General features: G+C 37.6%; 1 protein-coding gene across 1 annotated transcript; it reads right to left on the bottom strand.

Moving 5' to 3' along the window:
• Nucleotides 1-9162: 9162 nt before the first annotated feature.
• Nucleotides 9163-10104, bottom strand: LOC110206640 (olfactory receptor 10G3). The gene has a single exon (XM_020984191.1). The coding sequence runs from the start codon at nucleotides 10102-10104 to the stop codon at nucleotides 9163-9165; it is 942 nt and encodes a 313-aa protein (XP_020839850.1).
• Between the last annotated feature and the right edge of the window lie 3620 nt (nucleotides 10105-13724).

The raw sequence follows: 13724 nt of genomic DNA, 5'->3' as shown, positions 1-13724 counted from the left end.
CCATTCACTGAAGAAAAAGAAAGAAAAACCAAACTCCTTTAACAAATATGCAGCCAAGCAAAAAAAAAAAATCCTCACGTTGGCCGTGTCCAAAAATGTGTCTCATTTCGTGCCTTGAGACAATCATCCATTAGGAGGTGAACGGCATGCAGCATACAGTTCTCTTGTATAATTCACCTCAGTATTTCTCATTTACTTTACTTTCTTCCACCCTCGCTTATCAAAGGTACTCATTCTCCAAGGCCCAGCTCATGTTCCATTTCTCACAAATCCTTTTCTGATTATTCTGTCTTTCATCTCTCTCTCTCTCTCTCATATAATCTATTATTTTATTTTACTGATAAATTTTGTTTGATCCAGCGGGCATATCCTAACAACATACTCCCTCTTCCCCCATCTATTCCCTGAAAACAGTTAACAATAGCATGATCATTTGGTTAACGCTGATAGTATCTGTCTTTTTTCACTTTGTAATTTACTGATTGATAACAGGAAGGAAGGATATCTGTGTGCTTTAATGTTGATAGTATGATAACAACATTGTGGCATTTGGCCTGAATTTTGTTGACTTTCAATATTTGTCTTTGTTTACATTGTGCTCATACTGTTCTTTAACCCTGCTTTCTTCCTCCTGCAGCACTTCAAGTTTCCTTTGTTTCTCTGAATTCTGTGTATTTATTATTCTTTATGGAGCAATAATATTCCATTACATTCATGACATTAAAAATCATAGTTTGTTCTGTCATTACCCAAAATTGTTGGACATATATTTTGTTTCCAGATTTTAGGTTGGATTTGGGACTATGCCTGTGATTTCATTGGTATGAGGAACTCCCAGGTGAGGAAATTTCCTCAGTTAACATAGGTCAACACCTCTACAGCTTGACAGTCTTGAGGAGCAGCCTGGAGCAATGAGGGGGTAAGTGTCTCCTACAGTTATATAGCCTGTATGTGTCAGAGATATGACTTGAACACAGATCTTCTCGCCTTTGAGGCTACCTTCCTATACACTTTCTATCCATGTTGATTTACAGATTTTTATCATGCATGATGATGTTTTTTGTTTTTTGTTTTTTTTGGCTAGGCGATGGGGTTAAGTGACTTGCCCAGGGTCACACAGCTAGCAAGTGTTATGTGTCTGAGGCCAGATTTGAACTCAGGTCCTCCTGAATCCAGGGCCAGTGCTCTATCCACTGTGCCACCCAGCTGCCGATGGATGATGATATTATGAATGTTTTTGGTCTATATGGCCCTTTCTTTCTTTGCTGTCATCATAGTCCTTGGGATATAATTTCAACGACTAGGGACTATAGGTCATAGGGTATGAACATTTTAGTAATTTTTCTTGACAAGTTTAAAATGTTTTTCTACACTAGTTAGACAAACTCATAGCTCTACCAATGTCTATTATCTCCCTTATCCCCTCCGGTAAGGAATTTTCTAATTTTTTTCTTGTCTTTGACAATTTGACAGATGTGTATTTAAATCAAAAATTTAAAGGTAGAAGAAACGTCATCTCATTTTATAGGTGAGAAAATGGAGGCCCAGAGAAGTAAAGAGACCAATCCAAGATTAGATTACGTTGGTAGCAGGTGGCAGAGGTAGGATTTTTAACTCAAGTCCTTTGATTCCAAACCCTCCATTCTCTCCACTGTACCACACTGGCTTCCCTGAGATGACACCTAATGCTTGTTTTACTGTGCATGTCTCTGATTTTTTGTGATTTGAACAGTTTTTTAGATGGCTGTTGATTATTTGTACTTCTTCTGAAAACTTTGTTTTCATCCTTTGAATACTTTTCTAGTAGGGAATACTTCTAAACTTTCTTATAGATCTGGACCTCTCTATCATGCCTTCCTTCCCCAGGAAGCTCATCATTGGAAAGTCTCATTATCCTGCAAGATTGAATCTTCCTGGGTACTCACATCTCATTGGTAACCACTGCTACTCTGATCAGACTCTCTGGCAAGATGCTCCTACAAAACATGCAGTTAGATTATTGCAGAGGCCGTTTTACTGGTCTCCCTACCTCAAATCCCTCTCCATTCCAGTCTATCCTGTGAACAGCTGCCTAAACGACTGTGTTTAGACACAAATCTGATGACCATGACGCCTCTGTAATCAACAAGCATCAGTGATTCCCTGTTGCCTGTGGGTTAAAATAGAAAATCCTCTGTTGGGTTTTTAACATCATTCATAATCTTGCCCCAACCTATCTTTTCAGCTTTATCGCACATTACTCCCTCTTACGCACTGTTAGCCTACCCAATTGGCCTCTCTGTTTCTCACAGGGCCCTCCATTTCCCATCTCCATGCTTTTTCATTGGGCATCCTACATGTTTGGAGTCCATTCCCCTTTCATCTGTGCTTCATAAAATCCATCTTTTCCTTCAAGATCTAACTCAAATGTTACCTTTTATACAAAACTTTTCCTGATCCCCTAACTGCTAGTTCCCTCCCTCCCTTGTATTTAACTCTTATATTTATTTTACATTTATTCCCTATATGTTTATACATAGTTACATTGTATCTCTTAATAGAATATAAGCTCCTTGAGAGCACAGATGGTTTCTTTTTTTTTCTTTTTTTGCATTTGCGTTCCTAGTGCACGTGGTAGATGTTTAATGAATGATTGTTGATTTATTGAGAAAGGGATGAATTTAATAGTGTCTGTGGAGGAAGAATCAGCAAGGCTTGGCAACTAGTTCTACCCTATGATGCCAAGCAGAACAAGTCTGATCCCACTTTTTTGTGAGAGGCCTTTGCGTATTTTGAGAGAGCTATCATGACTCCCCTCAACCTTCTCTCTCTAGCTAAACATCCTTAGTTCTTTTAACTGCTTCTGTTAGCACATGGTTTCAAGTCTTCCCTTCCAACTTGGTCAACCTTTTTGGGACATGCTACCTTTTGCTGGTGTCATTCAGACTTGGAACTGAACAAAATACTCCAAATGAAGTTTGACCTCAGCAGGGTAGAGTGAGACTATTACTTTCCTTATTATAGGCACTACACTTTTATTATTATAGCCTGTATTCACAGTGGGTATTTATAATTCCTTTAAGATTGCTTAAGCAAAACACCTAAGGGAAAACTTCATTCAATAAGGGAGTTGATAAATATTAGATAATCATGGAGATGATGATAATTAAGTGGAAAAGCAAAATACTTTAAGGAAAGGCAAAGCAGTAGAGTAACAGAATAATAGAAGTGAAAGGATCCTCAAGAGATCATTTGGTGCCTTGTATGCACATTCAAGGCAGATAAATGGCAGATGGATATATGATTATCTTTTTCTTCTTTTTCTTCTCTTTCTCTTCTTCCTCTCCCCTCCTCCTTTTTTGTTTAGCAAATTTATCCAAATCATAGCAAAACAGAAATTGGAGAAGAGATATATATACACACACACACACACACATATATAATGTATACATACATATATATGTACGTATAATATCTATATATATAAGATGCATATATATGTGTAGAATATATACCAGAGAATGTATACCAGACAATATAGAATGAAGAAGCTCTCCCATTGGGAACAAGGTTACTTAGCTCAACCAAAAGAGAAAAAGTCCTGGATTGTACCCAAAGAGAAACTCCTTGGACTCTCTAGAGTAGCAAGCTGGATATGGAGACCTACTAGATCCTCTCACGTCTTCTCAGAATCTTTTCCTAAAGCTTACTAGCAATGGCATCACTGAATGTCCTAAAAGGCCACTTTAGTAGCTTATCATTTTGATAGTCAAGAAATTTATTGTGGAAAACCAATTAGGAGAACTGTATTTTTCTGTCTTTCTGGATGACTTCTGCCCTTGATTGTATATGGATCTTAGTGAAGGAGAAAACAGGTTTGGAGCATATACTGTAGCTGACTGGGAAGACAGCTTAAAATGGCTGGAGGACTTGGGCTATGACAGCATTTGGAAATAGATCAGCAAAAGAGGAATCATACAGGTGTGCGTGGGAGGGAAAAGAGAGAAAACCCTAAATTTGTAAAGGTAGGAGAACTGAATGTAAGAGAGTGGGAGGTGAGTGGCAGAGTTGTAGAATCATAGAATTTGAGAATTGAAAGGAAACTTTAACCCTAATCCCATTGGACTCCTAGTTCATCCCATACACAAAAGAATATCCATTATAACATACTTTATAAATTGTCTAGGAGCATTTATCCCATGCTTTGTTTAAGTGAGAAATAGAAAAGGTTGAAAAAGTTTTCCTTAAACTCATTTATGCAGGGAGTAAAGCTGGCTTAGCTTAAATCTCACCAAAGTCAAATAGACATATTTTGCTTGTGCTCAGGTAGTTAAATCCAGTGGCACTTCTTGGTTGTCTTCAAACTGGGCATGGATTAAGGCGGCATGAATACACACACACACACACACACACACACACACGAACAAAGTAAGTGTCTATTGCTTGGGGAATAGCTAAGCAAATTGTGACACATAAATATGATGAAGTACTACTGTGCTTTAAGAAATTATGAAAACAGAAACACATAGAACAGCTTACATGAACTAAAGCAAGGTAAATAAGCAGAGTCAGGAAAACAGTATATACAACAACTACAGCAATTTAAATGGAAACAATCAATACCATGAAATAACTGAAAAAGGATATTGCAAAATTATAAAGAATAAGACTGGTCCCAAAGGAGAGATATAAGAAGATATCTCCCCCTCAATTCTTTACAAAGATATGTGGTCCATGAGTGCATAATATTGTAAAAAATGTCAGATCTATTTATAGTTCTTTGCTACCACATAAAGTACTGGTATGAATATTTTAGTATGTAGGTATATAGTATGTATTTTACCTGTGTAGGTTTTTTGTGTCCACCTGGGTCTGTCTGGATGTGGCTCATAGGGAAGCATGAATATATATATACACACATGTATATGTATGTACATATATACATACATATGTATATGCATATGTATATGTGTGTACATACATACATACATACATAGAAGGATAGATAGATAGACATATATACACTGTTTGACTTATTCTTCTGTAAGGGAGAATTTTATTCTTGCTAGGAGGGAAAACAGGAGATTGGTGCCAGAGGCTGGCTTCTTTGCTTTCCTTGGAGAAAAAGTACCAAGACAGACTTGAATCTATCTGCTCCACTAAGTATTGTTAGTCTAGGGGAGATAGTTTTTAGGTTCAAGCTGAGCTCTTGCTAGCTATCGCTTAATAGGAAGGAGTGCCCCAATATATATATATATATATATATACAAGGCTTGACTCCCATTCCACCAAATGCCCATTCTACAATGAACACACATTGCAAATAGCAAATAAACCCATTTATCTAAGCTGATAGCAAATGGAAATCAGAAGGTATTACATATGAAAATATACCAAACAATACACATAATGAATGAGCTCTTCTATTTGGAGCAAGATAAGGGAGTACTAGATCTTACCAAAGGGGAAAATCCCCAAAGTCTTTAGTGAAGCAAGCTGGAACATGATAAAGGGGCTGGCTCCTCAAAGTGTTGGCTAAAATCCTTCAACTTTCAAAGCCTTTTATAACCTGGCCCATCCTACCTTTCCAGTCTTCTTACACTTTATTCCCCTTCCCCTGACCCCTACCCATGTATTCTATGATCCAGTGACCCTAGCCTCTAGTTTTTTCCTTGAGAAAGACATTCTACCTCCTGCCTTCTTGCATCTTCATCGACTGTCCTCCATGCCAGTATTTTCTCCCTTCATGTCTCTACCTTCTGGATTATCTGGCTTCCTTCAAGTTTCAAATAGAGTTTTACCTTCTGCAAGAAGCCCAGTTCTCTTTGATCTTCGTGTATTTTCTCTGAGATTACATCCAATTTATCCCGTATTTATCTCGTTTGTGCATAGTGGTTTTCATGTTGTCTTCCCCATTAGTTTGTGAGATCCTTGAGAGCAGGATCTGTTTTTTTTTTTTTGCCTTTCTTTGTATTCCTATCATTTAGCACAGTGCTTGGCACAAGGTGGTGCTTAATAAATGTTTGTTGACTTGCTTTCTGACGTGGAGTGTCTTTCATATAGTGGTTAATAGTTTGCAATTATTCTTTTGAGAACTGTTTGTTTGTATACTTTGACCACTTGTTGATTAGGGAATGGCTTTTGGTCTTACATATTTCTACTATTTATCTATATGACTTGGATATAAAAACTTTATCCAAAGAATCTGATATGAAGATCCCCCCCCCCACCAAATTGCTTCCCTTCTTATCCTAGATGTGTTAATTTTGTTTGTGCAAAAGCTTTTCAATTTCACTTATTTAAATTTTTTTTTTTGTAATTGCCTCTATCATTTTTTGGTTAAAAATTCATCCCCTATCCGTATTGTATAAGATAGATTACCTGCTACTCTTCTTTTATTTTTTTGGTGTGATCTTTAATATTTAGGTCAGTGTTCCATTTTCAGTCCCGGGGCTATCTTAGCTGATCTTAGTCTGCCACAGCCAGCCTTCTAGCTAGAGAAGGGAAGGTAATGAGCATTTATTATGTGCCTACTATGTGTCAGGCACTGTGTTAAGTGCTTTACAACGATCTCAAGAAAAGCCCTTCATCAGTTAGGCCTGACTTTTAAACTTATTTTTCCCCCTTTGTGACTCTTTCCCTATAAACTTTTATTTGACCTGTGGTCTGAAATTTCTCTTAACTCCTCTCATACCCATGGGCAGCTTGTTTGGATCTCTTTAGTATCATGCTGGGGAGTACATAGTAAAGTCACTAAGGAGCTAAGTGGAACCGGAGTGAAGACTCCTGTTAATCCTCCACAATGCGCTTGGTTGCCATGCAAATAAACTTAGAAACAAGACTGAGAAGGGCCAGCTGGAGCTGTTAGAATTATAGAGAGTTCCAACTTCTCACCAGCAACCAAAATTGATATACTAGTAGGGACAATCATCCACAGGGGGAGCCTGTGGACCTCCTTGCTCCTGGCCAGCCTGGTCTGGGTGTGAATCCAGAATTGGTTTGGCCTTTGGCATTTAGAATATTGAATAAGCATTTAACTTCTTGCATTCTACAATTTATGATTGGTGACAAAGATGGCTAAGTTTAGAATAAAAGATAACTTAAGTTAGCTCAGGTTAATCTTATTTGGAAGAAGGAAAACTTTTGGTTGCTTTCTGCAATCCCCCAGCATGTTCTGGTATATGAAGCAAAATAAAGGAGGGAGGATGGGTGGGATGGTGATGTTATGATGATGATGATGATGGTGATGTCCAAACCAGAATGTCCTGGAGTCTCCTGAAGCATCTCTTAGAACCACACTCTCCCTCCTTGGAAGGCTGACAGTTCTAAGTCCTAATTTGTTACTTTTCTGAGCAATGTATTTTTTTTTCTGCATCATATCTTCACTTCATTATATTTGTCCTACTTTCAAAAAATATCCAAACTCAATAAACTGGCTCATCACTAAGACATTCCACTCAGGAAACAAGCATGAGGATGGAAAGAGAACTTTTATTCTTATCTTATATGCTTGGGTTCATATGTAGAACACTGAGAACGTTCTTTACTCTTAGGTACTTTAATCAATTCAACATATATTGCTTGAATTATCTACAATATGGCATTGTACTCTGCCTACAAAGAGATAAAGCTGCCACCAGGTGGCAGTAGTGTCTAGCTTATGGCCAAATGGTCTAAACAATATTTATGGTGTTGCTATGGCTCATCTGTGAAGATAACAGAATAATAGAATTTAGTGAACCTTAGAGGTCAATATAGACTAATATTTTCAATTTTCCCAATGAGGAAGCTGAGGCCCAAAGAGATAAAGTTATTTGCCCAAGCTTACATAGCCAGAATGTGGCAGAGTCAGAATTCAAGCTCTGATTAGAAATCCAGGTCATTTTCTTCTATATAGTTATTCAAATGCATTTTATTTAAAACAATTTCTTTGTGAAAATAAATACACTTAAACATCAAATAAGAAAACTGATAATTTTATGGAGCAAGCATAGAAAAAAGAAAGATCAAATGCTAAGGTACATTTCATTACCTTTCTCACTAAGCTTGTTCTAATCCCTAAAATCATTCAGAGCCTTTGATTAGCATTACCATGGAAACTAACTTGATTTCTCCCAACTTAGAATTAAAAAAAGCTTTTAAGCAGTATGTGATTGTTTCAGCTTCTGTCAATTCCCACCCCCCCACTTTTTTCTCCTATAACCTTATCTTTTAAACTGCTCATCTCTTGCTCCTTCTGCTACATTAGGCAAAAGCAAAAAAAAAAAAAAGACTGCAGTCACATAAGGACATATCCATACTGAGAGCATGCACCACCATGACTGGTTTTTTCTTACCTGAAGAGCATGATTAGATTGCAATATAATGCCAATGATAACTTGTGGAAAGAAGTGGTGCCAAAATATCACCCTATATATGAGCTGGTCATGTAACAATAGTGAAAGATAATTGACGGATAGCTTAGGTGACTGCAAAATGTTAAATCTGTCTACAAAATATTAAAATATCTAGAGGGAAGTTTCAAGTACATTGGGTGGATTGTCTATGGAGGATTTATGGGAGGGTATAGATAAGAAGACTTGGATGGATTAATTGCATGAGATAGTAGGACCATGCAAGTATCTTACAAGACAGACATGGAAGTATTTAATAAGACAGAGTCCTCCTAAACTGGAAATTTTCAGCTTCTAACTCTCTGATAAGTATTACATGAAATTTAAAAGCAAGAGCAAGGTTTATACATTGCACACTTTGTAGATGGTCTCCTAGCTTAGTAAGTAGACTGCATTAGCAAGAGAGCTCTTTATAAATGATTTATTAAAGAACTTTTTTTTCCCCACAGGTCATTACATTTTGAACAACATTTAAACCAAAGCCAAACAAGGGTTTTAAAATGAACAATTTATATTGCTTCACCATACTGAAAAAAAAACCCAGTTAAAACATGGTTATTAAATTGACTATTAAGTACGTTGACCAAACACTATATTTTAATGCCCCTTATTGAGCAGAAGGACATGCAATTTTGCTTAAAGCTGAAAATGTTCATTTAATTCCTTTTAGGCCAAAATGTGTATCATAGGTCTCTAATTTTGTATTGGTATGCTTGTCTTCAATAAATTCACTAACATCTAATACTCAAATCTTTGAAATATGAATGAGTCTCAATAAGGACAGAATCATTCAGTTCTTACTTATACCCCTTTGGTCTCCTGCCATTCTCTTCAGGGCTAACTTTACCTCCTGGTTTCTCAGAGTGTAGATCAGGGGATTAAGGAAAGGAGTGATAGCTGTGGGGAACAGAGCAGCTGCTCCATCTAGGGGGCTATTGGCTTTGGGTCTCAGGTAGATAAAGGCACAGGGCACATAGTAAATTGTGACCACAGTCACATGGGCTCCACAGGTGGAGAATGCACGACGTCTCCCATCAGCTGTGCGGATATTTAAGATAGCTCTGATTATATGTATGTAGGAGAGCAGGATTAGAGAGAAGCAACTGGCAACTACCACTCCAATGTCCACAAAAGTCACCATTTCATTAATGGCTGTGTCAGCACAGGCCAGCCTTAGCACTGCAGGGATGTCACAGAAAAAATAATCTACCTGGTTGGGACCACAGTATGGTAAGCGGAAAGTGAGTGTGGCCTGGATAGCACCATGGATAGAGCCAGCTACCCATGCTCCAGTTACCATCAAGGAACATATCTTCAAGGTCATCAGTACAGGGTAGTGCAGGGGTCGACATATGGCCAAGTATCTATCGTAGGCCATCAGAGTGTAAAGAAAGCATTGGGTGCTGCCTAGGAAGTGGTAGAAATAGAGCTGAGCTACACACCCACCAAATGAGATAGGCTTAATCTCAGCAGTGAAGTTCAATATGAGCCGTGGAACAATGATGGAGGAGATTCCCATGTCAATGATGGATAGAACACCAAGGAAGATATACATGGGGCGGGCATGGAGTTGTGCGTCAATACAGACTGTGAGGAAGATGAGTAGATTGCCCATTTGTGTCAGAATGTAGATGACAAGGAAGAATGAAAAGAGGAATGTCCTTAGCCTGGGTGGGTAAGGGATCCCTGTCAGGATGAACTCTGCCAATTGAGTGCTGTTAGTTCTCTCCATCCCTTGGAGTAGTCTTACCTGGAGAATGACCAAGACATATAGCGAAGCTGGAGGTGAAGAGGAATTAGAGAAAGATGGCAATAGATTGCAACATCAAATCACTGTTTTGGAGGTGAGGCGGAACTAGAGAAAGAAACCATAATATAAAGATGGGAACTTTAAGGGGAAAGTTTATGTCTTCTCTTAGGCAGAGAGATAATAAGCAGGAAGAAAACAGTATTATTTAGGGAGTATTTCTAGAATTATTTTGCCTAACAGTAGGCAATTCTTCAATTCAATACTTCAAGAATTTGATTTTGTCAGTACTTGCTCCATTCAAGCATTCTACATGCCCCCTCAATTCCACAGGAGATTTTCACTGTGAGTTTCTGTAGCTGAAAACATTCAGCACCTGGTGGACAACTTTCTGATGGTATGCCTCTCTAAATTTAGTAAGATTGGTTCTTCAGAGGACAGATGAGCATTCTGTTGCTGAAGGAATGGAATACACTTGAGACCCTTAGTCTTTGGTTCATTATGACACAAATGATTGATTGATAAAACTAAAAGGTCAATTTATTCATTTGCAATGAGGCATATGACTTTCTGGTGACCAGCATATGTGGTGTAGTGGAAGATTGAAAGACCAAGGTTCAAGTCCTAGTTCCAACCCTTCCTGTGTGAACCTGGGCAACTCTCCTCAAACATTCTGAGTCTCAGTTTTATTATCTGTAAAATGGGAATAATAATACTAATATTAAGTTGTTGTGAGGAAAGCACTATGTAAAACATCCAGGGCTTTACACATTTATTAGGTGTTTAATAAATGTTTATTGACTGACTGACTATGTAAATGAGAGTTGGTGCCATTTTTCTTCCAAAAAATCCTGTCCTAATATCTTATATTGTGGAGGAAAGACTGGGTTCTTGAAGGCTGTATAAACAGAACATGGGTTCTGGCAAACTCTATGATGTTAGAAAGGCTTTGTATATATTTCTGAATGATCGAGTCTGCTGTCCAAGGCCCAAACTGGCTAAATCTGGAGGTGCTCACCATTAGTAGGTTGAGCACTAAATGATGAATTGTTTGGCAATGTCAACCCGCTGAAGAAAATATCCCCCAGTGCTGAGTGATCTTCCTTTTGCTTCCACAGTGATGACCAAAGGGAGCAGAAGGCATTTAGACCGTCTGTAAATAGTAATTTAATTTTCGATATTTTGTATGCGAGTGAGATCTTTGTGCTCTGACAAAGAAAATGACAATGTCCAATGACATACTATGAACATCAAAATTGCCATTCCCATGATAAATGAAACCAGAAGACAAACAGAAGTTTTGTAAAAAGAGCAAATTACAGGGTAGTTCAGAGATTGGAAGTATAAACAAAGGACTTGGTTTAATTGTGTCCTTAAAAGCAGTAACAAAATTGCTTCATGGGACAATCTTGTCCTCATAGTGAATGTAAGCAAAAAATAACTCCTAATAATAATAATGATGATGATAGCTAGCATTATATAATGCTTTAAGATTTGTAAAGTGCTTTGCAAGTGTTATCTCATATTAACTTCCCAACTATTCTGAAAGGTAGGTACAATTATAATCATCACTTTAAGGATGAGGAAACTCAGGCAAACAGAGGTTAAGTGACTTGTCCAGGATCACACAGCCATCTGGTAAATGTCAGAGACTGTATTTGAACTTAGCTTTTCCTGACTGCAAGTCCAGCACAGCGCCACTTAGTTGCAACTTAGATACCAAGACCTATTGTAGACAATGGAGCAGTAGAGAAAACCTTTGAAGAACTAGATATGACCTTTCCAATTACATAAAAATAAACTTTGATACTCAGTGACGTTAATGTGCAGGTGAGCACAGGGGAGAAAGAAAAAAAGTACATTGGAAAATATTGTTTAGGTTTGACAAATAAAAAAGGACAAATGTAGATAGATTAATCAGAAGGCTCATGCTTAGATATCATGAATATTTTCTTTTAGAAGAGAGTCAGAAATGCTAGACTTGGTGAACACCAAACAACCTCACAAATAAAAGAAATAAAATTGGCTATATCTTGTTTGACACAAGTTACAGTTGTAGGAGATATAGCAGGATTATTTGTTAAGGTAAGGTCAAATCATCAACCGGTTAGATCAAAGCTCAAAATCAGCATCAAATTAGAAGAAAGAAAGAAAAACAACAAAAAGAAGACCCTGGATGTACCTTCAGCAAACACTCAGTGTCCTTGCCAAGTGGAGAGACTTGGCAGCCAAGGACAACATTGGTTTATAACACAAATGCCCATACAAAGTGCTATGGAGGATTATGGAAGATTGTAAACAGTATGGGATTATAATGCAGCAAACAGCATTGAGAGCAAAAACAGATTTATAGAAATCTCGGCATGTGACTCAGCTGAGCCACATCATCTCAATAATAATAGCTAATATTTTTATAGTGCCTACTATGTGCTAGGTACTGTGCTAACTGCTTTACAAATATTATCCCAATTGATCCTCACAAAACACTGGGAGGCACATACTCTTATTATCTCCATTTTGCAGAGGAGGAAAATGAGGCAAACAGAAATTGAGTGATTTGACTGGAGTCACAAAATTAATAAGTATCTGAGGCTGGATTTGAACTGAAGCCGTTCTGACTCTTCACTCCAAGTCCAGCACTCCATCCACTGAGCTACCTAGCCGTCCTGGTGTTCTGAAGACGAAAATGGCAGAAGGAAAAATAGATGGAAAATGGAACAGATTTAACCACATTTTCCTAGTGATCTTTTATCATGAATGAATGTGGAACAACTTCATTTGAACCATATCACCTAAAAGTAGAAATGTTATCCTAGAATTTAAAATTGGGAAGTAGATCTGTACTAGACCAAGTACAAACAAAGGAAATTCATGCAAAATCTCTCACATGACTTTTAGTAATCACCTGGAAGTGATAACAACTTCAAAAGCATTCAAGGATGGTTGTATAAAATAGGTCCAGGAGAGGAAGACAATAGAAAGGCAAAAACGATATTACTATTCAACAAAAGCAATCCAAAAGACAGCCATAACAATGTACCATTTACACTCTCACATCTTCATGCTGATGGTCTCTGTATTTGTCAAGTGTGTTATTGATGGAAAAGGAAGTGGCAGGATTTTGCAAAGAATTTTCTACAGCAAACTATATTTTCAATTATATAGTTGTCTGAAAGACACAACGAATACAGGATCTTGCTGTGTTTATTGCATAGTGATTCTCCAATCACGTTTAGCTTGTAGAGCAAAACTCAGTTTAAAAGACATTCCCCTGATAAAAAAGTCTCTCGTGCATATGTTAAGATCATTCTCTAAACTCCATGAAGGTCTCTGTTCATCTCCCCCGATTGCATTTTTTTTCAATATTTTAAAATTCACAAGTTTAAGGATTGGATTTCCCCAACTACAATTGAAGTTGGCTGCCTCCTGATGTCAGATAGAAAGACACCTTAATATTATCATGAAACGATCTCTAAACCACATGGTAGGAAAGGTTGCTTCTGGGAAGGTTTTCAGAGAGAGCTAATCCCATACCACTCATCATGTGTGCTGACTTCAGTCATAGGAGGCGACATTTCTTGACCTTATTCTTCCTCAGTTTGGGA

This window comes from Phascolarctos cinereus, unplaced genomic scaffold (genome assembly GCF_003287225.1).
Source record: "Phascolarctos cinereus isolate Bilbo 61053 unplaced genomic scaffold, phaCin_HiC Scaffold_3;HRSCAF=262, whole genome shotgun sequence".
NCBI lineage: Eukaryota > Metazoa > Chordata > Mammalia > Diprotodontia > Phascolarctidae > Phascolarctos > Phascolarctos cinereus.
Note: the sequence above shows the minus strand (reverse complement) of the source record. Positions and strands in the feature narration are given on the sequence as shown.

Excerpts from the sequence above, each read along its gene's own strand:
- LOC110206640 (XM_020984191.1), bottom strand. The coding sequence starts at position 10,104 with ATGGAGAGAACTAACAGCACTCAATTGGCAGAGTTCATCCTGACAGGG.